This window comes from Vanacampus margaritifer, chromosome 1 (assembly GCF_051991255.1).
Source record: "Vanacampus margaritifer isolate UIUO_Vmar chromosome 1, RoL_Vmar_1.0, whole genome shotgun sequence".
In the NCBI taxonomy this organism is placed as follows: domain Eukaryota; kingdom Metazoa; phylum Chordata; class Actinopteri; order Syngnathiformes; family Syngnathidae; genus Vanacampus; species Vanacampus margaritifer.
In genome coordinates this window covers 60,346,723-60,370,727 of record NC_135432.1, presented here as the reverse complement: position 1 = coordinate 60,370,727, position 24,005 = coordinate 60,346,723, and the positions used below count along the sequence as shown (strand labels likewise).

Below are 24,005 nucleotides of genomic sequence, written 5' to 3'. Positions count from 1 at the left end.
AAAATGATGCATCTAATTTACTTTGTCACAAAAACATGTCAATATAGCTGGGGTGTGTAGACTTTTAATAGCCGCTCTATGCGCTGCTGGATGTGGCGTTTGAGTTTCAATGCTTTTATTATGTTGCTGTACCATGTTTCTATTCTTACATTTTCTTTTAGTGGACTGCACCATAGACAGCGATGATGATGATGTTGTTGTCCGTAAGAGAAGACACGGCAACAAGGTCGACCCTTTGTCATCTCCAGAGGAAGTGGTGAGAACACACACACACACACACACGCACGCACACCATACTTCATACAATAAATAGTAAATGTTGTTGCTCATAAACGGTACGAGACAAAGCAACAGATCTAAGAGTGAGCAGTTCAGACTGTTCAGGCAGTCATGAAAAACATCTAGTTGTCATGGCAACCAGCATGTTGAAAGAATCAGGAGTTAGAATGTTTGTATGTCCCGCCCCCCCAAACACTATTTTAGCAAAGCAGGTACCCGGTACTCTTGATGGCCTTTCACTGACGTACATGTCCTAAATGTGTTTTTTGTCTTCCAGTCAAACATCCTCTCTGATACCGACTCACCACTCATGAGGAGGAAATGCGCGGCAGCACTAAACACGGTGAGACGGCCTCCATATGATGATGTCAACGCATTGACACCTTCACACATCAGCTGACCCCTTTGTCACCCACGTCTCCAGTCTGGAGAAACACAAGCCGACGACGATGATGATTTCCAGACCGTGCGTGCGCCTGCATGCAGAAAAGCGATACAGCCAGTCCATCAGATCAACACCAAGGTGTTACTCACATTTGCGTAATAAGAAGCAACCTGTCAAATGGCGCATTTTCCTTCATAAATGCCATGTTTATAATTAACACCGATGTCACCCTTGGCATTCTCCCCCCCACCCCGTCGTTTGTGTTTCTTTCCAAGAGTGACAAATGTCGAAAGGGGCGTCTGTTCCTGGACGAGGAAGCGGTGATGTCAGAGGACGAGGAGGGTGCGGCGGTTTCGTCCGACGAGGAGGACGGAGAAGATCAGAACCGCTCTCTGGATGGCTTCGTGGTGGACAATACACACCTGTCTCAGGGACTGAATGGTAGATTGCCATGGTTACTGACAAAAAAGCATTTCAGGCCTATACAGCTTCAGGAAATTAAAATAGAAGTTCAGGTTCCCCTCTTTCAACAAGAACCTTTATCGCCCACTCCTTAAATGAATGAGAGGTGTTAAAATACGATCAAAGTTGCCTTCAAAATCTTAAAGGAAAGATGTCGTGCAATTTATTAATACAGTTGCCACGTGTCTTCATAAAAGTCAATTTTGCATAATATATCCCCTTTGTTACCATTTAACCCCGGAGAACCCAAGAACCCTTTTGTTCTTTGGAAAATTATAAATTATACATTAAATGATTGCTATAAGTTCACTGAAAACCAAAATATATGTTTTTTTTCAATTTTAACCCTTGTTTTTTGAACTAGCTCAGAGTTGCTAATTTATCAATATATATATATATATATATATATATATAAAACATACTCCTAGGCATTCTGCAACATGATGTGAAATAGATTAACAAAAAAAAACACAATTTTACCATCTGATGGTTTGCTGGGAAGATGGTTTTGTTTGGACTGATTTCCAGCTCAACAAAACAACATGTGGCCAGCCATATTGTCACCACCACTGTGGCTCATGTAAGTGCAATATTCATCCACTAGATGGCCCCATGCAGGGGTCAGAAGTGGCACTCTGGACTTTTGAAGTTAAATTTGTAAAAAAAAAAAAAGAAGGTCTTTGTTATTTGAGTAGCAGAATTTATAGGGGCCAAATTTGACCCCGTGGGTTCTCCAGGGTTAAATTTAGTTTCCTTAAACTTGTAGATGTCAACCAATGCTGGATGCGCACTGGTCAAGCAGATTTTCCATTGTCGTGTACCAATTTCACAATACAGAGTCCAAACTGACAAAAATAAACTCACACCAACACTGACTTCTTTGTTGTTGTAGTTTTTCCTAAGTGGCCCTCCTTGGCTAATCGCGTTCTAATTCACTGATTAATTACTGTAAGAGGCTTGTCTCAATACTTTTGTACCCACTCTGATGTTCCCGACTCTTCTTTTTTCCGTCAGACTCTGAGATGCGCGGGATATATTTGAAGTCTGTGAGAAGCCCGGCCGTCCATGGAAGGTTTAAAATGTCCTACAAAAACCTTCACAACACGGATATCTTCTCCCAGGTAATACAGCATACACACTTGCATAATCTAATGACATCCAATAAAGAAGTGCTGTGTCAACAATTCTGCCTTTACAAAGATATTAATGCTCAGTTTTGTTTAACACATGTTGGGACGGGTCGCATCGTTTACAACAAATTTTTATTGCTGTCACGTCAAAACAAGTCAAATTTGTATAAAGGGTTAAAGAGACAGAACGATTGGCCTCCACTTTTGTTTACAGGTGCCTGATCAAGACGAATCCTACAAAGAGGATAGTTTTGTTGTGGGAAGCCAAGAGGAGGAGGACGAGGTTGAGGAGAGCTCAGAGGAAGCCGTAGAGCTGATGCCAGAGGAGTCATACGTGGATGGGAGGAAACAATACGCCACTCGACGGCGCGTTTTCTTGCACAAAGCCAGGGCAAAAACCTCCACTTTGGCGAGGGAGGCCGGATGTCGGGCGGAGCCGAGGAGCAAGCGTGGTCGTGTTCTCCGCCTGGTAGATTCAAGTGAGGAGGAGGAGGAAGCGGGAGACGTTTTAGAACCCCCAAAGCCCGCCAAGCTTCTGCCGCAACAGAAATGGTCCTCTTCGCCTTCTTCGACCATCGCGACCAGGCTGTCATTGCTCAGCAAGGCACGAGGGGAAGAACAGCAACAAGAGAGGTAACATCTGAATTGATCTGAATTGGGGGCGTGGGGATGGGGGTAGGTGGGTTTTGGTGGTTTTATTGCTGACGAACATTCCCACCCGGTTGATAAGACATTTTCGGACATACAACCATTACACCGATAATCAAAACACTCAACTATTTGTATATAAAATAACATGACAGAGGTATGTTTTTTATTTATTTTTTTGTCATCAATGTTGGACTACTTACTTGATGTATCAAATACTGTCAATCACTCATCATTTAGGAATAACCCCTCTCATGCACAACTAATGTAATGCTTTCTTCCTGCCTGCAGGAGTCGCCAGAGGATAGACATTCAACATGCTCTTTCTGACCAGCTGGACTTCGAATCATCTGATTCACTTGATGCATCCAAGAAACAGCCTCAGGTAAAAAAAACACACTAAAACTAAAAAAACACACTAAAACAAAAACAACATCTAATTACCATATTTTTGGACTATAAATCACACTTTTTTTTTTTTTTATAGTTCCATATTAAAATCAGATCTTAGGATGGTAACCAGAATCTCTGTTCCCTAATCATGACGGCAGCAAATGAGTTCTGGTTGGATTCTAAACTTTTGATTTCAACTATGGAAACGTTTTTCTTTTTAATTTAAAATGGCTTATCTTAACTACAATCCCGCATCACATTGTGGCCAAAGGTAGAATCCTTGTTGGTTATTGCGCATTTTGGTGCTGTAAATGTATATGTAAATTTTGGGTGCTAGTCTGAGCGCTACTGTTCTGCGACCGTAGTTCATAATATAGAAACTTTTTTTTTTTTTACTGCAAGGGAAATGTTTTAAGTGAAATAAGTTGAACACTGTTAATAGTAAAACAAACATTTGTATTAGTTTTTTTTAACAGTTGTAAACTTGGCCATATTGTTCTTAGACTTTGTCATTAAACAGGTAACAAGTACAAGAGAACAAAATGCATCTAACCAGACATGCATAGACAGTAATTAAATAGCATATACAATGTAGTATGTTATATAATATACGTCAACATGAGTGTATATTTGCACAGGTACAATTACAGGCTATGAACAGGCTTTGAGTATGATAGCTACAGACTATAATAACTACTCAAGACTCACAAATATATTAAAATAATTTTTTTTCACCCATTCTCAATTATTAGCTTAAGAAATTTTCAGGCCAAAGAAATATCAGTACTGCGTTGGCGCTATTTTGGTGCTGAGGTGAGTTCAGGAGCTTTTGATAAAAGTGGTCCTTTGCTGCCATCATGTGGCATCTAAAGGCAAATATTTTATGGGTGACATCAGTTAGTCGTGGAGTTTTGCTATTCGTGACACAACTTGTTCCGTAATTAATGTTTTTTTTCTACCATCCAGGAGCCTCCATCCACCGTCCCAGTTCCCGTCGGAGCAGGTCCGACCACCACAGACAGTCCGGTATGCATCCTGGTGGACGGTCGCTGCCTGGGCGGCGGCGTGGAACTTGTGACCAGCTTACGCCAGCATCACGGAGCCACCGTCCACGTGTGTTCGCTGGACGGCAGCTACTTTATCGTCAGCGCCCGCATGGCCGTGGAGAGGCACGCCCAGTCGGATCTGGCGGCCCTGCAATACCGCAAGCGGCTGGCCGAGAGAGTGAGCGGTGCGCAGGAGCGCTTTGAGCGTGTTTGTTTGATTGTAGAGAAGGACAGAACCAAGTCAGGTCAGCTCCATCCAGCCCTTCAAAGTCCAACAGGCGCATGAAGAACGTGTAACATTACGACAACGTTTGTGTGTCCCAGGTGAGGCGTCCCGTCCCTTCCAGCGCACGCGCTGCTACGACAGCACCCTGGCGGCGCTAGTCCGTAGCGGCGTGCGACTGCTGTGGAGCGACGGCCCCGAACAGAGCGCCGCCTTGCTGGTCGAGCTGGCACGACTGGAACGGCGCAAGGGGCAGGCCTTCGCTCCGCCCTCCTCGGAGCTGAGCACTCAGCAGGCCCTGCAGTTCTACTTGAGCCTGCCCGCCATCAACTACGTCCACGCCCTCAACATGAGCCGCTACTTCGGATCCGTCGCCCAGCTTGTTAACAGGTAAACCCACATTAGATTATTCAAATAAATACATCATATTATTACTGAAAAAAAGTCCTGTAAAAATTGTCTTTGCGATTATATATTGTATGCGCCTCCACTCGTCTAAGCGCGGTATGATTAATATTGCTTTTGTGGAGTAAGAAGCAGAAAAATCCACCCGCTTTTATCCATCTCAGGGAGCTGCCATTTTGTCCCGTCGCGATTTTGGACATACTGCATATTCATAATGATTGCAGTTTTATCCACAACTGCTCATCTTCAGTTTCATATGTTGAAACCCGGTCAGTATCATCTCGGTTGGTTGAAGTAAAATAAACAAACTAGAATTACAAAAACAAGTTTGATGCAATAGTGGCCTTAGACCAAATGTCTGTCAAATCTATTAATATTCCATAAAAAAAAAAGATGATAAATACTTACATGAAAATGCAGATGCACTGGCAATCAAGCTAAAGCTCTACTTACTTTCTGGGATGCTTTTGGGCATGTGTATCTTTTATTTGGGAGTTGGCAGTGGCACAGCATTGTAATGATGAATCAGAAGTGCAAAGTGCAATAAAGGTCAAAATTGGAATTAACCCCTGATTTGGACTTATAATGTTCAATAATAATTAATAGTCATTGCTGCACTTACAAACAACAAAATGGAGTTAGATCACTTTAGTTCTCTTTCTCAACTGTCCTGTGCAGCTCAGTGGAAAGTCTGGAGCGTGGAGCCGGCATGAGTCGAGCGAGGGCGGAGGAGATCTACCGCTTCTTGCGCTACAACCACGACTCGTTCCTCTTGGACAAAAGCAGAAGAGTCTCATGAGACAGTAACATACACTCTCAGGATCTAATTGCGTCTTTTTTTGGGGTTCTTTATTTTTGCTACAGTTGCTGCTTATTCATGAACTGATCAGTGTTTGCACCTGGAGCTTCATCAGGTTATAAGCTCAAAACATTTGCACAACATGACTTTGCTTAGTAGAGTAACATGTAGACTATTTATTTTATGGAACTTTTTTTTTTTTTTAATGTTGGAAGAATCTTGTCCTGGTTTTGGACTCATGTGACACTAAAATGTGAATATTTGATAGGAGAAAAAAAAGAATGATTATGTTTATGATTAGACATCACAATGTAAATTCCAATCAATGTTAAATCACTAATAAAAAAGTATTTTTTATGCAACTGTGTAATTTATAAAGGTTTTCTGACATCCAGATCTATCTGGTGTGCCATTTATCTATTGAATTAATTATGTTAATCCGTATTGCTATTTAATTGTAATTATTGTTGCGGTCCAATCCAACAAAATTAAAAATTATTTCATTTTATTTCAAATAACACAATTATGTTCACATGTGAAATAACTTGTTTTAAAATCAATACATCATACTTAGATATTTTTCAAATGTACTATTTTTAAAAATGGCGATTAAACACATATATAATTACACTATTTAAACTATATAACAATAAAAATAAATATTGTAGGTTTATTTTAAGTTAAAGATATGAACTACCTAAAAAAAAAAAGCCATACAACAAGTACATGGTGTCTTTTATTGGCAATCAAACATGAACAACAACATTTCAGCACAATGACATTGTAACTGAATTTGGATTCAAAAATGGGCATAAATAATCTAGTGAGAGAAGAGTAGAAAAAATAATTCATACTTTCGCCGAGATGTGCTAATTTAACACAGGCACACTGCTTTGATACATGCTTTGCAATCCTTTGGGTCCAACCATTATATAATATCTTCCCTTTTTTGGGACATTCCACACCATTGTTATACATTCTCTGCATCACATGTTTAGTTTCTCATTTAAACTGCAGTGGGTGATGATGATGATGATAGTTTAGCATGTTCAAGTGGAACCTCCACTACCTCAGGACTTTTTATACGATTCCAGCAATACCTACAAAACGCCACTTGGTGACAGTATCGCCCCAACATCTGTTTTTGTTTTTAAAGAAGTTACTTGACTCTCGAACTGATTAACTCATCTTTTAGGAATTCAAGTGTTGGCTTTTGGACGTTCAAACGGAGGGATTAGAAAAGTAAAGAACAGGAAAATGACATGACTATAAGTTCAGAACACAAATGTAATATTTACATGTATGTACAGTAAGTGTGGAAGGTTTCATTTTTTTGTAACCGTCAGAGGTGCGAGTCTCAAGTCTGAAACGTTAAGTTTTCAGTAACTCGCAGAAATCAGGCAAGTCATAAATCAAATCGTATTGTTTAATCCATTACATTACCTGATTCAAATAGAAGTAAATTTAAAAAAAAAATCCTGGACATGTGAAAGGTTAAGAGAAGGTTACGTTTCTATAGTATTTGAGGTTCATTTGGAAACTCAAAGTATGTTTATCACTACTTTACTGGAGTAAAACATAATTCATCAAATGTTTTTGTTTGGATAAACTCATCTTGATGAACACTGAAGCTTCCCAAAGTTGAACTTATTTTGGTTAGCTTGCTAACAGAAACACACATTTGGGCACCAATGAAGATGAAAAGGAAAGTCAAATTTGAGCTGGAATCGGGAACTTTGGTTTCGCTTAAGTCGCCCACCTCTGGTAATCATTTAAAAATGAATAAAAGTGTAGTGTTGAGCGAGAAGAAGACAAGCTGATAGTTTGACGCCTCAAAATAAGTCGGATTGATGATTTTATAACAAAGGCAGCAAACATGAGGACAAAGCAGCCTTTTAACAAGTTACTGTGCGTTACAGCAACTCCTGTATCCTCTTCTTTAAATGAGCATTAAAAAAAGATGAAGTATACAAAAACAGACTATTTATGTACAAGTGCAGTTTCATCTGACTATATCATTCTTAAATACGACGCCTGTCTGATTTGTATCTACAATCGCTTTTCTGCTCGGCGCGGCTGTGCTCAGATGCTGCTGGCCTGAGCCTGCGGCTGCAACGGCTGCATGGGCGCCGCCTGCGGCTCGGGACCCGTCAGGACGCACTCGTCATCCTTGCGCATGTACAGCAGGAAGAGAGTCACAGTGGCGAAGGTGGTGGCGTTGACCGGAAAGGCCCGCAGCAGCGTGGAGGTGAGGCCGCGCGTGAACACTCTCCAGCCCTCCTTGCGCACGCTCTGCCGCACGCAGTCGGCGATGCCGCCGTAGCGCTGCACGCCGCCCACGCCGTCCGCCTGCAGGCGGGACTTGATGACGTCCACGGGGTAGGTGGAGATCCAGGAGGCGATGCCGGACATGCCGCCGGCGAACAGCAGCTTAGGGATCAGGTAGGGGTCCTCCGGCTCGCAGCTGAGGTGGCGCGTCAGCACGTCGTACGCCAGGAAGTAGACGCCGAAGCCCGGGGTCTCGCGGATGAGCGTCGTCACCATGCCGCGGTTGATGCCCCGGATGCCTTCCTTGTTGTAGATCCTCAGCAGGCAGTCCAGAGAGTTCTTGTACATCTTCCTCTTGGACTTCTTCTCCCCGGTGCCTTGCATCTGCATGCGAGTTTTGGCCAGCTCCATGGGGCAGCAGATAACGCACTGGATGGCGCCCGCCGAGGCGCCCGCCAGGAACTGGTTGAGCGGCGTGTCGTGGCCCAGCTTGCGCATGGCGTTGCCTTGCACGCCGAACACGATGGCGTTGATGAAGGTGAGGCCCATCATCGGAGAGCCCAGGCCTTTGTACAGACCCAACGTCTGCGGGAATAATGGCAACAGGTTGACATTCAAGGCGGTCTCAGTCAGGTAAGAACATCCGTGCACAACTCTCGTGACCACATTTCATTAAAATAACTCTTGCTCTAATACAGTTAAACGTTTTACAATCAGTACCACCAATTCTTAGCTCTCAAAGTATCAGCATCATGTATTTTATTTAAACACCATCTCGAGATGTTAAATGCTTAAAAAGTGCAGTCCACGTGTTTCCATATAGCAAAAGGAAACGTTGACTTATAATACAGATTAATTTATTGCTTGTTTTTGTTTAAATAAAAGAAAAAATACCTTGAAAAAAAATTACATGTTTTGCAATATTGAGAAAAATCACAATTAGATTTTTAGGAATAAAATGTCTGTCTTGTTAATGATGAACACTTGGACCTATTGCACATTTTTTGAGGTGGTGTGAACCATTGTAGTAGACCCCAATCATGCATTATAGCGCTCTAAAATTTAGTTTCAAACAGGAGTGAGGACTTACAAAGCCAATTCTCTGTTTCATTACAAATAATATACCATGTTATGTTCAGGAATGCAATAAAATGATCTGACAATCAAGAAAGAATGCGCGTTCCTATTTTTCCACTAAGTCAAAGTGATGCGTCTCCACTGCTTTGCATGTTGGGGAGGAGCCAAGTTGAGCTTGCATTGTTAGTGGAGGTCACGGACAGTTTTCACCACATGTGCATGTGTACTGCTTTTTTCAACCTCAAATCATCTGTTAGCCTAGCAAGCATGATCTGGTCCCTATCCCCCTTAAATAGCGAGCGATTACTATACTAACCATTACACCAACAAAAAATAATTGCAATTATATCCAATGATGGTCAATAAATTCTGGTCTAATGAATGTATTTGCTCTAAACCCTCATAGTGGATGAAGTTGATGTACAGTATGTCCCTCCTTAGTGGTGACCAACAGTCAAATGTGTACGAGCTGAGGCGACTCCATGTGGCGCCTTGAACATAGCATGACGTCCAAAACTTAATTTAGCCTTCCGAGGAATGAAGTGGTGTCGGGAGAAGAGACACTTCCGCCCCTTTTTAACCTCAACGCCCCCTCACGCTGGATGTCTCCTCTAGCTGACGTGGCTTGTGACATTGTAACTTGACTCCTTAATTAGCAACGCGTGTGGACTGAGAGGAAAAGTCGAGGGCTGGAATACAATTTTTCGAATCAAGCCTACCGATTCCTGGCGCACGATGGACTGGAAGCAGTGATATGTGCCACGGTAGAGAGGCTTTTCCGCATTTTGAACCTGGAGCCGCACCTGAGGACCATGAGACTTGTGTTAGCGTCATCATCATGATGTCACAACATCACAATGTAAAACAGTGCTAAAGGGAAAACAAGCAGGCAAACAGGGTAAAAAAAAAATATGCATACGTGCAAAATGAGGATTTTTTGTGTGTGTGTGTTTTTCTTTTTACAAATTGTGTGTAGTTGAAGACAGGACAAAGAGCAGGGGTGTCCAAACTACGGCCCGGGAGGTATTTGTGGTCCATGTTTTAGCGCCCCGCAGCAAATACTAAAAATATAATTTATTGCGTTGCGGCTATCGAATATTTTTTAGCGTATTCTATCCAATTATTTTTGCATTGAAAACAAAAACATGCATGTGAGATGCAGGTATTATTTTAGTTAAGGTCACCTTCCTCTATTGGTGAGTGATATGGGTGTCAGTGAAAGAGTAGGCTGGCTGTTAATTGGCTAACTCATTAGCCAATTTATGTGTTGAAGGACTGCATGATTCGTGGCCACCAGCAGCTCGTATATGAATGTTTACATTACGTGTTTGTTTTCTTACCGTGTGCAATAAAGCAATTGAAATTGCATCGGCAGCTGATTTTAGAGAGATTTTTGAGCTATGCCAGACTGCAAGACATATATAACTAAAAAAGGGAACAACACTTCTTTGAATTACACTACTGGTGAATAAACATAATTCATTTCCTTCCATTTTTTTTGTGCGCGACCCTCGGAGGAAAAAGTTTGGACACCCCTGACATAGAGGGAGAGAAAGAAAGACCTGGACTTTACTTACTAGGTCCCAATTCCGTCGAGAGGTTGTTTATTTCTCTCTCTCATCTACAACACAGTGACACTGTTGCTGTTAAAGACAGCCCCCGCCCTCCTCCTCCTCCTCCTCCAGCACTCCCCCAAGCATACATATTCATAGCAAAGTACACAAGTAGAGCCAAACCCCAAGCACGCAGATGCTGCCGTGTCACCCAACCACATCAAACATGAATGCAAATTTGTGTTTCTCCGGCCTTGTAGCTACACTGCCTTTCCCTGAATGCACTCAAAACGGTGCCACGAAAACACAAAATAAGTGAGCTAAACTTGAACTGTGACTTATTTTGGGGGGCAAACTTATTTTCCGTTATTCGCCTCACTCGGTCACTAGTTGCGGAATTTTGTGTCAATTTGATAGGGACAACGCAGGTTTGGAAGTCCAAGTGGGGATAAATCCAACTTCCCATTTTTGGGGAATGCAATATAAGTAACAATGGCACAGTCAGGGGAGGAGCTTAAAATCATTGCATTGTCTAATAGAAACTAGTGTTTTGCTGCCAAAGTCTTCATCAATTGGCAAATTAAAAATCATTTTTGATACTCGCAAATTTTTGCTATTTGTAGCAGGATTTTTAATCTCATGTTCCACCACAGCATTTAATGGACAATATTTTTTCTCCAGAGCTGCATAACTGGGCTCAATTCTTGTCACATGGACTCACTATGTGTACATTATTTTACTCATTTAATTTTTTTTCCCACTCATGTTGTCCGTTTCTTAGGGGGAATTAAAAATTACAAGTAACTTTTTTGAAAGAATAGTGGATAGAGGGGTCCAAACAGTCGCTAAATATTCCAACCAAATCGCTAAACAGTAAGCACTAACCTTGACCTTTGCAAACTAGCGCCTCTCTGTTCGCAGCAATGTAGTTCAGCCCGCCGCACACCGAGCGACGCGGCTGAACGCGAGCTGGACAATAGCAAACAACTTGGTCAGTGATTCAACCCAGTGACCCTCGCACATACCAACTCGCGCAAACAGAAAAAAATGTAAGGTCATATGGGGTAACGCTGTATTTATTTATTTATTTTAACCATAAACAACACGGTGCAATTTTCAAGAAATAAGCACATTGCGCCCTGGTTGCTGTAGCTATTTAATAATATTAGAAAGAGAGAAAAAAAAGTGAGAAATAAAGCAGTGTGTGTGGCTATTTGAGATGCTGTTGGCTATGGTCGCCCTATTCATTGACTGCTCTCCTGCATTTGGGTGACATGAATGAATGACTCAAATGACGTGACATTTTTGAGTGGTTGCGCTGCCTGAACTTGTGACATCCGCGATTCAGAATTCAAATTCCGCGAGAGGGCGGGTCTCGTCTTCCGGTTTTGCGGCGATTCAAAATATGAATCGCAGTTGCACAATGTGGCGACGTTACAAATTCTAGCACGTCAAATGCACAGAAGCTTTCACACAGACGAAAAAGGGCAGAACCAGGCTGTCTTTGGGGCATTTAATCTAATCTGAAAGAATGCACGTCAGCAGGGACGTGCTTTGCACAACAGTCGCCACTAAATTGTCCTGACTACTAATAGATTGATCAAATGGATTAATCGCCCAGCCCTGTTTAATGTAACTTAATTTCCTTCAACTAATGTGCTGGCTTCTTCCTTGCTACAATCACAGTGGCAGTAGATGAACAAGGGCAATCTACTCAAGCCAATATTACGTATTTATGAAAATCTACATTTAAATTATTTTACTAAACAAACATTAACATTGGGCCAAGCTGTTGAAGTTATTGTACCATGTAAGCGCATTGGTGTGTACATATGGCAGACTAGCCCTAAAGCATAACATGGCCTTACGCTCACCTTCACTGTGTCGAACGGATGGCCAACCAAGACACCAGCAGCACCTGGAAACACAATAAAAAAAAAAAGACTATTCAATATAATTCATTTTTATTATCTATCTATGGTTATTTGTCACACAAGCGTACCCGTCAATATTTCAAATTTCAATCGTTCCACATTTAGACTAAAACATCCCAGAATCGTACTGCAATACATATCAAATCCTCTTTTATTGGAGAGATGCACAACCCCTATGAATTACATATTTTTTTATAAATTATTTTTTTTCAAGTTTCACAATCTGTTATGGACACCAAAAAAACTAAACAAGCGTAAATGATAAAGAACCTGATTTTCATCCTCTGTTGCTATCTAGTTCGTTTTTCAAGTTTGGGCAGATTTTGAAACTGGAAAATCCAAGCAACCCTAACCCAAAAGTAACTTCAGACTTTCCTCTCCCCAGCCACTTTGTCCCGCTTTTGTGTGGGGGTTCCGAGGTGTTCCCATGCCAACCGGGAGTCTATAGCCTCTCCAGCATGTCCTGGATCATCCCCGGGTCCTCCTCCAAGTGGGACATGCCCAGAACACCTCACCAGGGAGGCGTCCAGGTGGCATACTAACCAGATGCCCGAGCCACCTCATCTGGTTCCCCTCCATCATCATTTGAGGAGGATTGGGATTGACCACTATAGCAAATATCTTAAATCAGTGTAACTGATGTCCCCTTAAAAATCCTGTAATTGCCTTGTGATGCCACAACATGGTAGCAATAGACTACTTTCGCGTAAATTAAACTCTTCACTCATCCAAAGATGCCAACATAAGGCTTGTTTGGCCACCGCTTGGCACTCAGTCAGTGATTCAATATTTACACAATACAATAAATAAGGATGTTATAAATCTGAGCCACTCCCATTCAGTCTTGGAATGTAACCTGACGTGTCTGACATAGTTTTTTACGAATTAATCCCACTCTTATCTTGCGTTTGATAATAATTTTCCACGATTATTATCATGGTTTAATAGCGTCTCTACGTGTGAGAAGAACATTTGGTTGCGGGTGTACAGCAAAGCTAGCAAGGTTAGCATACTGTTCAACTGGCTCGCGTGGCAAGCTAGCGGCTTTGGCTAGCCGCCCGGCTGCCAACACCGCTTTCGTTTCTCTCACCTCCCACGCAACCCGCGGCGAAGTCCAGTGCCATTCCCTCGAAGTTCCCAACGTGTTCAATTTGTCACTCTGTCGACGTTGAAGCGACTGCGTGGCTTTTATTTTTGCTGCGAACGGTGTTTCCGGCTAAACTTGAGCGATTGACAGACGAGTAGCCTCCCCCCGCCTCCGGCTAAGCTTGCTCTGTCCCCGTGGCGATGATGCTGGATCTAGGCTAGGAAGAAAAAAAAATGTCTTTCGGGGCTAATAGCGTGGACTAAAGGTTTTATTTTGCCCTTCGCAAAACCTTTTCTATTTCTGTATCTCAAGGGGAGGGGGAGGCGGACGCCGGGACTGGAAACGCAGACGCGTGTTTGCCCTTTTTAAGGTGGTCCAATCGTGTGTCCCGGAGCAAGACAACTCCCCTGGCCCGCATCGGCCGCCCCTCGCTCGCATTGGCTGCCGGACGCGAGTAGCGTCCGGCCGGCGTCGAATCACAGGCGCCGGCCTAGAATCAACATTGTTATCACGGCGGACGTCATCGGGACACGATGAGCGGCGAAATGTTAGGCACGGGTTCAAATATGGGTACACACTCGGTGCTCACGTTGCGCGCGCGCGTGCACACACACGCACACGCACACACACACACACACACACACACACACACACACACACACACACACACACAATGTGCATATATATATATATATATATATATATAATATGCGCACTAATGCAGTCTAATCAGCATATTGATAAGAGGTGGCTGGCTAATCTGGGCAAAGAAAAAGTGCTCACTTACACAGTTTTAGATAGATATGCGAACAATATATACTAGATCGTTGAGTTTAGCTAATAAAAGGACCGTATTTATAATTCTGTTTGGTATATATAGGCTAGTAGTGATGGGGAAATGAATTAGCATTCACGAGGGACTTGCCATATTGTTTTACTCCTCTAGACTAAATGGTGCTCTTGGTTTAAAGATAAAAGCTAGTGCAATGGGAAATGAACTTTCTACTGCATCTCTAAACCGAGTGCGCTATCTAGAGGAGTAAAAAAAAAAAATATTACAAGTGCTTCATGAAGCTTCACTTTCCCATCATTATAGGCTAATGTTGCAACGCTTGAAACCGGTCTCATTTGGAAAGTCTTGACTCGGGCTGCTCGTCTCCCAAAAGCCTTGGTCTTGTCTTGGTCTTCAACTAGTCGAATTTGGGATTTTCCGTTAAAACCAGTCAGGAGTCGGGACCAGCCTAGCACTTGGTCAGCCAACATGAATTTTGGACCATTGCTCGTTACAAAACTGTTCCAGTTCTCCAAGATTGAATGTCTAGTCTTAATATCTCTAGATTTTGCCCCAGCTTTTCAACCAATATGAGGTTACTTTTTATACTTATAGAAAGCTGTAAAAGGTTGAGGGGGGGGGGGGGGGGTATCTCTAAAAGCGATGTTTCTAAGGCCACGGTTAGACAAATAAATAGTTAACTGTGTTAACTTCAGCAACATGCCTTTTTGCGATTTCAATTCCTGAAAAAAACAAAAAAACAAGACTGTACCAATAGGGTACTTTTTAGATCCCAAGGACAACATGAGTACTTTATGGCTGTGTTGGTGTGGTTATTTAATCTGTAGCCTCTTCTATTTTTTCATTAAATGTTTTTGAGTTGGGTACCTCATTTCTCTTATCAGTATTGTTATCGGGAGGATTATCGATTTCTTTCATTAAATGTTTTTAAAAGCATTTTTATTTTGTTTTGTTTTAAGGAAGGCAACTGGGCTTGTTTTATATCAGCCTGTTTTCATAGATGATCTACATCTGACTGAAATAATATCTTTTCATCTTTTATTATCATAGATGGCGTCATCAGTTGTGATGCAGCTCAGTTCCCTGGATTTGCAAGGGACGAGTGTACCTTGTGAAATATCCGGTGAGTGGATTCCATTGATGTGCGATGAGTTTCATCACGAGGTAATGATTCATCTGGAGTTGTTGCATACTTATGATTATTTAATAATAGAGCAAAAAAAGTTAATTGTATTCAGGAAAAGTAATAAACCCTAATTGGTAAAAAAAAAAAAAATTTATGACAAAGTCATAATTTGACAAGAAGAAAAAGAAAATGATGTAATTTTGTGTGGTCAGAAAAAGGTCCTAATTTTAGGAGAATAAAATAACTTTACAAAAAATTGTCATGAGCAAAAAAACTATAACTTTATAAAAAAAATCATAAAAAAAGGAAGAAAGATAATTTATCCTTACAAGATGTGTCAAAATATAAAACGGCTAAAGTCATAATATTAAATTGACATGCACTTACATGTTATCATCATTTGCAATCATTAGGAGTAGAGCATACGTTCATTCATGTTTGCGCACACATTACGCCGCCGGTTCAATCCCGAACTTCACCAGAGGGTCAAAATACTCCCCAAGTGCCCTAGAAACGCAAAACAGTGTACAAAAGGAACTTGCCAAGTGGATTTCTGCCATGTTTATTATATATAATCATTAACAGCTGTTTTCCTGCGGTGGCGTTTTTAAATATTATGTGACCAGTTATGTCCTTCTATATCAACACTGCCACTGGTGGATGTGGCATCGCTTGTTTGTTTTATTGAGAAGGTGTTATTGTGCAACCATTTAAGTCAACAAAACCACATTGGCACGCACACACACACACTGTTGAGAAAGGGAAAAAAAAACATTGACATTGATATACACTACTCCCAAAAAAGTTAAGTGATATTTGTTTTTTGGCAAACCCTAAAGCTCAAAATCCTTAATATTTTACAAATATGACAATACAGTACCGCCCCATAAAATACATAGTGGAGTGAGAAATTAGTTTGATTTACACTTGTGTCCACTTTCCCAGTTTTAAATTAAACATGGAGATGTAGTGCAGGCACGTCTTCCCCTTTCTAATAACAAGATGATCAAGATGCAGTTTTTTTCCCCCATCAAGCGAGCTAGTTAGTGGTTAAAATTCAAAGGCCGTGGTGTCATGAAGCGCTTGACTGTCTCATCTGTGACTTGCTTGCGTCGCTCCTGATGCTCTGCGATGATTGGCTGCAAGGTTTCGATCAACGTCTTCTTCAGTTCTCCGGTTAGGAGAGCGCCGCTTGTGTAGTCCTAAACACAAAGTGCGTGGTAAGTCCACAGAAAATGGAGTTAAATGTTTATGGTTATTAGTCTGTGTCGTGTTGACTCTCACCTGTCTGATCTTCTCCAGCTTGTCATCGTCTTCCAGGAAGAAGGTCAAGTACATGAAGGAGACGTCCACGTCTACGTTGCCGCCGTACTTGCGGTGCTCCTCCACCGTGTCTTTCCCCCCCGAAAATGCATACTTGTTGATCTGTGACCAATGAACACCAAAAGTTATATAACTGTAATCAACAGTATTTATAGTTTAACTCTTTCACTGCCATTGACGTTTATAGACGTCAAGTAAAAACCTACGGAGCACTGCCAATGACGTCTAAAGACGTCATCCAATTTATTTATTATTTTTTTGAAACGGGTGCGGGCAAGGCTTCCGGAGCTGTGGTGTAAGTTTCCAGCCGGTCTGTTGTGCCTAATGACTATTTTTGGCCCCTAGAGGGCAGCGATGACTCTCTTTTGACAAGATCGGGTGGGCGTCAGTAGAGGCGGAGCTAGAGCGTCGAGCAGGAGATGAGAATGGAAGACAAAGGAAAAATGGCGGCCGGTCGCGAGGAGCTCACGCCCGAGCCGTTTTTTTCAAAGACCAAAAGCATCGCTGAAAGAGCACATTGTTGACGACGATGATCATCATCGATGATGAAGATGAGGGTGGTGACTCCGTGGTTGGGAAGCATTGACGCGGCAGTAGAAGACGTTAGATGGAGCTAGATAGAGGAGGGAACGGGCAATGGCGAGTGTTTGCAAGCAGCTCTACACTTACAAGACGAAAGGCATCGACCAACGCTAAAATAGTACATTGATGACGCCGATGATCATCATCGATGATGATGAAGGTGAATCCGAGCTTGACAGCGAAATTGGAACCGCTGACGCGGCGGCTATGACGTGTCGTAACGCGGAGCGCAACCGAGCACGCACAGGCGGACGTTCGATCGGACGACGGAGAGTGCCCCGAGTCCAATGCATATTCATCGGAGGAGTGTGTACAGTCTGCTACTTGCTTTTTATTCCCCGGAAAAAAAGGCCGTCAAGAAAGTGTAACGTTAGCACGCAAAACGGACCAATGTGAAAGTGAAAGTAAACTGTTGTGCGAGTCCTGGCGTCTCCTTGCACGCAGCAGAGCGTTACAAAAGGAAAAACTGTATTTGAAACATCCACATAATTGTAAGTAGTACCACAGTTGCACACATTTGTAAATAGTTTGCGAAATTGTTTTGTCAAATTGTTACACTGTTGAATGGAAATAAACGTATTTTGCAATCAAAAAACACTTTTTCATTGTTGGTGAAAGCGTTTTACAGAAGTAAAGCACTATTTAGGTGTTTGTGGCATCATTCATGGACAAAAAGAAGTGTACAATTCACTAGAGTGCATGAAATAACATCGTTTCACAAAAAGCTCTTTTTCTCCGTTTTTTGTTTCAAAACAGAGAATTTCGGTGAAAGTAACCATTTTCTATTGTTGATTACTGAAGAACGGAATAAGGTAGAAACAAACTTTTTTTTTCTGATGCAAGCTGAGAGTCCAATCTTTCATTTGGTAGTATGTGTGTTTCCATAGTCCAAACAACATTTTCTGTGGACCTTGAAAGATCAGTCAAAATGCTTAAATCGGCTGGCAGTGGGGACAACCCGTTTCTGAAAACGTCTGGCAGTGAAAGAGTTAAAAAAAAAAAAATCATAACCACAATTATTTTTATATTGAAATCAAATGCATTGATATGACAAGGAACAAAAAGCCATACCTTGTTCTTGATCTGTTTGGCCGTGTCTGTGAGAAAGATGGACGAATTGGCGTCGCTGGCGCTCATCTTAGTCTGCGCCCCCTGCAGGGCGGGGAAGAAAGTGGAGTGCAGCAGGGCCGGCTTGGGGTAGCCGATCCTCGGGGCCACGTCGCGGGTCATTCGGAAGTAGGGGTCCTGCGGAGGCGAGGGGCATTGCGCAACAAAATGTCATAGAAATACACTAGTGGTGCCTTGCGATATGAAAAAATTGTCTTTATTTTTTTTTTTTTTTTGCTATCGACGCTGACCTGATCTATGGCGCATGGGATGAGACACTGAACGTCTTTTCTGTCTCCAAAGATGTGTGGGAAAGAGTAACTGAAGGAAGGGGCCGCCTGGATGGCTGGGAAGCTGATCTTGCCTGGATTGAGAAGATGCAGACAGGCGTGATAATGAAAACTTTTGACAGCATTACAAACAACTGAAGGTGGACAAAGCAAACTCTTCATTAATTAAGAATGATGTGGATCCATTAATTGGTTCTTAAAGCAATTGAGGCAACAACTAAATTGCGGCGTACACATGTAGCTCTAGTCTCTAAAGCAAGGATGACGTCACGTTTTCCACTGCGGGCCACATACGGGAAAAGATAAGAGGAGGGGCACCATCATCTTGTGGTTGAGAAACTGCTGATAGAGCAATTGTTATTAGCTTTGGTGTGGTATCCATCCATCCATCCATCCAAACTCGGTTTAAAATTAACTAAATATAAATAATGATGGTGACACGTGAGGTTCCTCAGGGCAGAGTTCTAGAGGCCTTTGTCTTCTATTTATTTATATATTTGCCGTTTCAGCAGTTTCTCAAACACAAGATGATGTGGCCCTCCTCTTTTCCTGTACGTGGCCCTCCTCTTTTTCCGTACGTGATGTCATCCTTGCTTCAGAGACTAGTTACTGTTTTCATAAAAAACAAAAACAAACCTGGACACTGTGCTAATAAGTCGGACAATGCTAGCGGGCTTGTTTCAATCCGATAAATGATTCATTCTTGTTACTGTACATAAACGTGGACAAAATTGTTGGTACTCCTGTTAATGGAAAAAAAACAAAAAAAACAATGGTTATGTGAAACCTAGAAAAGTAACAATAAAAAAAAAAAATATTGAAAATTAATCAGTGATTACTTTTGAATTGTTATTGTTGAACAGAATTATGAAAAAACAAATAATTATATATATGATGATAATAAATAATGTAAGGAAACCTCGTCATCCGGCACAAGATGGCGCACAGTTGGCACCGTATTTGTTTGTATGATAAACTACGGTGCATTCCGACTTATGTCAGGGATGTGATTTGACCAAAGTGAAATTATCTGAAAATTTAGCCGGGGGTCTGGGGGCCGCTGGCACCCAGCTAGCCCCCCGGAGCTCATGGGTTTTCCGTGTTTTTAAGTACTTTCAATGCACTCACATGACAAAGAAATAGACAAAACAACAGCATAAATTTTCAATGTATATTGAACTATCCCATATAAAATGGCAGTTTTAGTCAACTCAAAATCAGTCACATTCAAAAACATTGGACTGCCTTTGCTTTTAAAAACTATCACTGAGAATATCATCATATCTAACTAATGTGATTACTAAGTTAACACATAAATAATGTTGAAGAGTTCAAATTTCATGAACAAATAATTGTATCATGACCAAATGAAAAGTAACTCATATTAGAGCATACCACAAATGTCTTTGTTATAGCAGAAGATGTTATCTGTCGGAGTCATGTGCATACACAATGAACTACTAAAAAAAAAAAAAAATTGGATTTTTTTTTTTTTGGGGGGGGGGGGGGAGATAAAAAAAGCGGAATTCCGCGAATTAGCGGAAAAATCACATCCCTGTTATGTACCGATTCGGGTTGCGTCGCTGCCCAAGGAACAAACTCTGTTGTAAACTGAGGATCCCTTGAAAATAACATTCAACAATACAGTGGTACCTTTACTTACAAGTGCCAAAACGTATTTTCTTAACTTCTTCTAGTTGCCTTACCAATGCAGTCGCTATCTGTAAAACCAAAGATGCCTTTGACTTGGTTGAACGTCACAAGCTTTTGGATCTTCACCACATTCCTGTAGAACTGCGGCGTCGCACTGTGCGTACAAGAAGAAAAAACGCAGCAGTGAAGGAACTCATATCGTGGACATGCAGGGACAAGATGGCCGCCGGTCACTCGTTACCAACCCCATGTAGTCGAGATCGGAGAAGATGAAGGTCTTGTTGACGTCGAAACCGCACGCGATGATGTCTTTGGCGTTCTCCAAGGCGAACTGGTGGCACTGCTCCAGCGTCAGGTCCTTCCACAGGTACTTCTCGTCGTCCGTCATTTGGACCACCAGGGGGATGTCGAACACGTCTTGCAGCCATCTGCAACAAGGACGTTACCACTTATTCAGTCGTAGTGCGATGGTATTTTGCTTTTTTTCCCCCATGCCAAAATCGGAAGCATAACTAAGCTTCAGATAAGCTGCCGCTCCAGTAAAGTAATAGTCATGATTATTTTGATTAGTATTGAAGTCACAATTAATAAACAGAATGATTGAATATTTAAAAAACGTGATACTTATTCAACTACCAAAACTGAACTTCAACTATAACTAAATAAACAACCAGGAATGAAATAAACATGTTAAATGATGTCAGCTGTTCCTGCTGTTCACGCCATGGCCACTTGGGGGCAATGTCATGCGTCACACGCATTAAGATTAGGTCTGGTACTCTGGTAGGATTTGATTTTTTTATTTGATTTTTTTAAAGAACAGATTGTTCCATTGATTAATTGAACAATCGGTAGTGTCTTACAAAATCATTTTATTCCAGATTACTGTATATATTGTATCTTTTAGTATTGTTTCTTGATTAAAAAAAACAAACTGAACAATTAAGCACTATCACACAAGAGGCATTGATGTTGTACTAACCAACCTTCTTGAATCTGATACATTTACTGTTTGTGATGTTTTCTTAAGGATTCATGAAGTACGTGTTAGTATTTACGTACGATGTCTGCAACTCTTTTTGTTGTGTGTTATCGTCACAGTTTGGCCTTGAAATGGTATTGTTATTTACATGATTTCCAATGGGGAAAACAATTGGATTGGATTGTCAATTCCGGGTATTATCTACAGTTTTCCAATTGCATCTTTGAATGATTTGAATGTGCAGTACTGCTCAACTCACTTGGTGAAGATAAAGGGGATGAGGTGGCCGACATGCATGGCCTGTGACGAGGGACCCCTGCCAGTGTACAGGAAGAAGGACTTGTGCTTCTCATACGTGTCTAGCACTTGATGCATGTCTCTGTAAATGCAGCACAGCAGAGGAATTACAACAAGTTCTCCTCAACTTTGCATTTTCTACACAGGTGGCGTGTGTTAAAGGCTGACTAACCTGTGTGAAAAGAAGATTCCTCGACGAAGAAAGCGGTGAGGTTTCTGTCCTGTCACTTTCTCTATTCTGTCCACCAGCTCTTGGTCGATTTTACTGCTGCCAAAGCGCACTAAAAGAAAGAAGGTGATCATCTACAGCCAGTTTCCCACCAAAGGACATTTAGGACCACACGCTGACTGACTAAAAAGGCAACGTTATGAGAATAAAGTTGTAATATTACATGGGAAAAGTCATGAAAATAGGAGATGATAAATGTTGTACATTACTGTCAGAATATGCTGAAATGTGCTTTGACAAGATCCTCAACATTTAAGTAATGTCTCATCTAATACAAATGACTTCATACTTGTAAATGTTGACTCACGTTCTAACTGTATTTTTTTTTTTTAAAATAAAATTGCACTTTATTTCTTGTAAAATTACAACTTTAGTATTGTTATATTGTATCTTTTTTCCTAAAAACAAATGCTGATTTTTCTCACAATTACCTTGTGAAAAAAAAATCCTCACCATATATAACGTCCACATAAAAAATAAGACAATGCTCTATATAATAATTCCTGCAAAATTACACATTTATTAAAATTTATTTTCATTAAATATATTTTTTAATCCTCATATAATTACTAATATGTTCATAAAACACCCGTATTGTCATTTTTTTTGTAATATTAAATCCTTGTAAAATTACACAATTTTAATCTCCTAATTTTGTGATGTTATCTCATGTAATCTGTACTTTTAAATTTTTTTAAGTAACACAAAAATAACATAAAAATTAATATATAATATGGTAATACTGTATGATTTTTGTCAAATACAATTTTACAATCTAACCAAACAGGTGACACTAATTTCATCTCACCAATGAGTTTGTCGTAATCAACGCCTTTCGCGTTGTTTGTGGAGACACTCCAGGGATTAACTTCATCATCACCACCATCCATGTTGCCATCTGCCGCCAAGTTGTTTTCTGAGCTAAGTGCATTTTCGGATGGCGGACATCCTGCTTTGTAGTCCTGACCCGTCACCTGTTTGTAGTCCACTTTCAACTGGAGCAGAGACTGGACCGCGGCATCAACTTCAGCCTGGAGAAACACAATTTGTCCACATAATCATAGTGTACAATAAAACACATACTGTGTTTTACTTAATGTATTTAGCTGATCTCTTTTTAAAAGTTTGGCATATTGAATGACAGTTATTTCATGGGTGAGCTGGAGTAATGCATGACAATTTAGAATCTTTAATTAACATGCATGTCTTTGGAATACAAGAGGAGCAATCATTGAGAATGAAGATCCAACACATATATAAACTCGTTGATAAAGGCATTATTTGTTATATTGAGGTGTATGGGCACCTACCTTCTCAGCTTTAGCCGATTTTAAGATTCTCACTTTGTCACCCTGTGCTGTCAATTTCTCATAGAGCTCCATTGGACTCCTCGCTGCATCTCCTTGACTGTCTGTCATCTTCACACTGGTAAACACGATGATACTTTAAAAAAAAAAAACACGGACAGCAGCTACAATGTATTTAAAATAACCATTGAGTGTTTTATGTGGTAGCATTCCTGTAGCACTGGCAACAGGGAAATTCCAACATGTGAGTTATCAGCCTTGAATTTGGCTCGCTATTATGTAGATAAGAAGCAATATCACGATATAACGTGTCAATTAAAAATGTTAATAAAACAGGTATAGTCATATGCTGGTGTTTTAAAAAAAGATTAAGTCAATTTATTTGTACACATACCGTGTAATTGCGTTACACTGCCGGCAGCTCACTCATTCAACTTGCATCAGCATTAGAGCAACTTGATGCTCTGATGAAATTCTTCCCGAGAAATATCGAATCGAATATTTGTTCCTCATGTCAACTTGTGAGTTCATTTATCTTTAGGAAGACAATTTTGAAGATAAATAGTTCTAGATTAATTTAAAAAAAAACATGTCCAATGTTTTTAATCTATATCAAAAATAAACCTG

At 41.0% G+C, this 24,005-nt stretch overlaps 3 protein-coding genes across 4 annotated transcripts in view; 1 reads left to right on the top strand and 2 right to left on the bottom strand.

The window, feature by feature from the left end:
* The window catches only part of fancm (FA complementation group M), a 39,050-nt gene extending 32,918 nt beyond the window's left edge, over positions 1–6,132 (top strand). Inside the window, exons 15-24 of the mRNA XM_077559164.1 lie at positions 162–256; positions 557–622; positions 704–802; positions 940–1,105; positions 2,141–2,247; positions 2,471–2,889; positions 3,196–3,289; positions 4,264–4,588; positions 4,668–4,956; positions 5,650–6,132. Of these exons, the coding sequence (XP_077415290.1) occupies positions 162–256; positions 557–622; positions 704–802; positions 940–1,105; positions 2,141–2,247; positions 2,471–2,889; positions 3,196–3,289; positions 4,264–4,588; positions 4,668–4,956; positions 5,650–5,770 (1,781 nt within the window). The 3' untranslated portion in view covers positions 5,771–6,132. The remainder of the gene's footprint in view (positions 1–161; positions 257–556; positions 623–703; positions 803–939; positions 1,106–2,140; positions 2,248–2,470; positions 2,890–3,195; positions 3,290–4,263; positions 4,589–4,667; positions 4,957–5,649) is intronic.
* A 356-nt stretch (positions 6,133–6,488) lies between these two features.
* slc25a29l (solute carrier family 25 member 29-like) lies at positions 6,489–14,065 on the bottom strand. Its single transcript, XM_077559173.1, has 4 exons — positions 13,693–14,065; positions 12,543–12,586; positions 9,835–9,918; positions 6,489–8,623 (listed from the first exon to the last, which is right to left on the bottom strand). The coding sequence occupies exons 1-4, from the start codon at positions 13,724–13,726 to the stop codon at positions 7,853–7,855; spliced, it is 933 nt and encodes a 310-aa protein (XP_077415299.1). The 5' UTR covers positions 13,727–14,065; the 3' UTR covers positions 6,489–7,852.
* Positions 14,066–16,154: 2,089 nt separating this feature from the next.
* On the bottom strand, positions 16,155–23,925 carry wars1 (tryptophanyl-tRNA synthetase 1). 2 transcript variants are annotated; one of them, XM_077559133.1, is made up of 11 exons: positions 23,773–23,925; positions 23,382–23,514; positions 22,880–23,102; positions 22,015–22,123; positions 21,805–21,924; positions 20,809–20,991; positions 20,617–20,717; positions 18,872–18,984; positions 18,585–18,758; positions 16,893–17,033; positions 16,155–16,810 (listed from the first exon to the last, which is right to left on the bottom strand). In XM_077559133.1, exons 2-11 carry the CDS (start codon positions 23,487–23,489, stop codon positions 16,652–16,654), a joined length of 1,431 nt encoding a protein of 476 aa, XP_077415259.1. In that variant the 5' UTR covers positions 23,490–23,514; positions 23,773–23,925; the 3' UTR covers positions 16,155–16,651. The 2 variants fall into 2 exon arrangements, with proteins under 2 accessions (XP_077415259.1, XP_077415250.1); XM_077559124.1 differs by having other exon boundaries at positions 23,382–23,496; positions 23,773–23,921.
* Positions 23,926–24,005: the final 80 nt, after the last annotated feature.

Excerpts from the sequence above, each read along its gene's own strand:
- wars1 (XM_077559133.1), bottom strand. The coding sequence starts at position 23,489 with ATGACAGACAGTCAAGGAGATGCAGCGAGGAGTCCAATGGAGCTCTAT. Across the intron at positions 23,103-23,381 it reads AATCGGCTAAAGCTGAGAAG|GCTGAAGTTGATGCCGCGGT; the intron begins GTAGGTGCCCAT and ends GTGTTTCTCCAG. Across the intron at positions 20,718-20,808 it reads TCCGATCTCGACTACATGGG|TGCGACGCCGCAGTTCTACA; the intron begins GTTGGTAACGAG and ends TTGTACGCACAG.
- slc25a29l (XM_077559173.1), bottom strand. The coding sequence starts at position 13,726 with ATGGCACTGGACTTCGCCGCGGGTTGCGTGGGAG. Across the intron at positions 12,587-13,692 it reads CGCCGCGGGTTGCGTGGGAG|GTGCTGCTGGTGTCTTGGTT; the intron begins GTGAGAGAAACG and ends TTGTGTTTCCAG. Across the intron at positions 8,624-9,834 it reads CCATCGTGCGCCAGGAATCG|ACGTTGGGTCTGTACAAAGG; the intron begins GTAGGCTTGATT and ends TTATTCCCGCAG.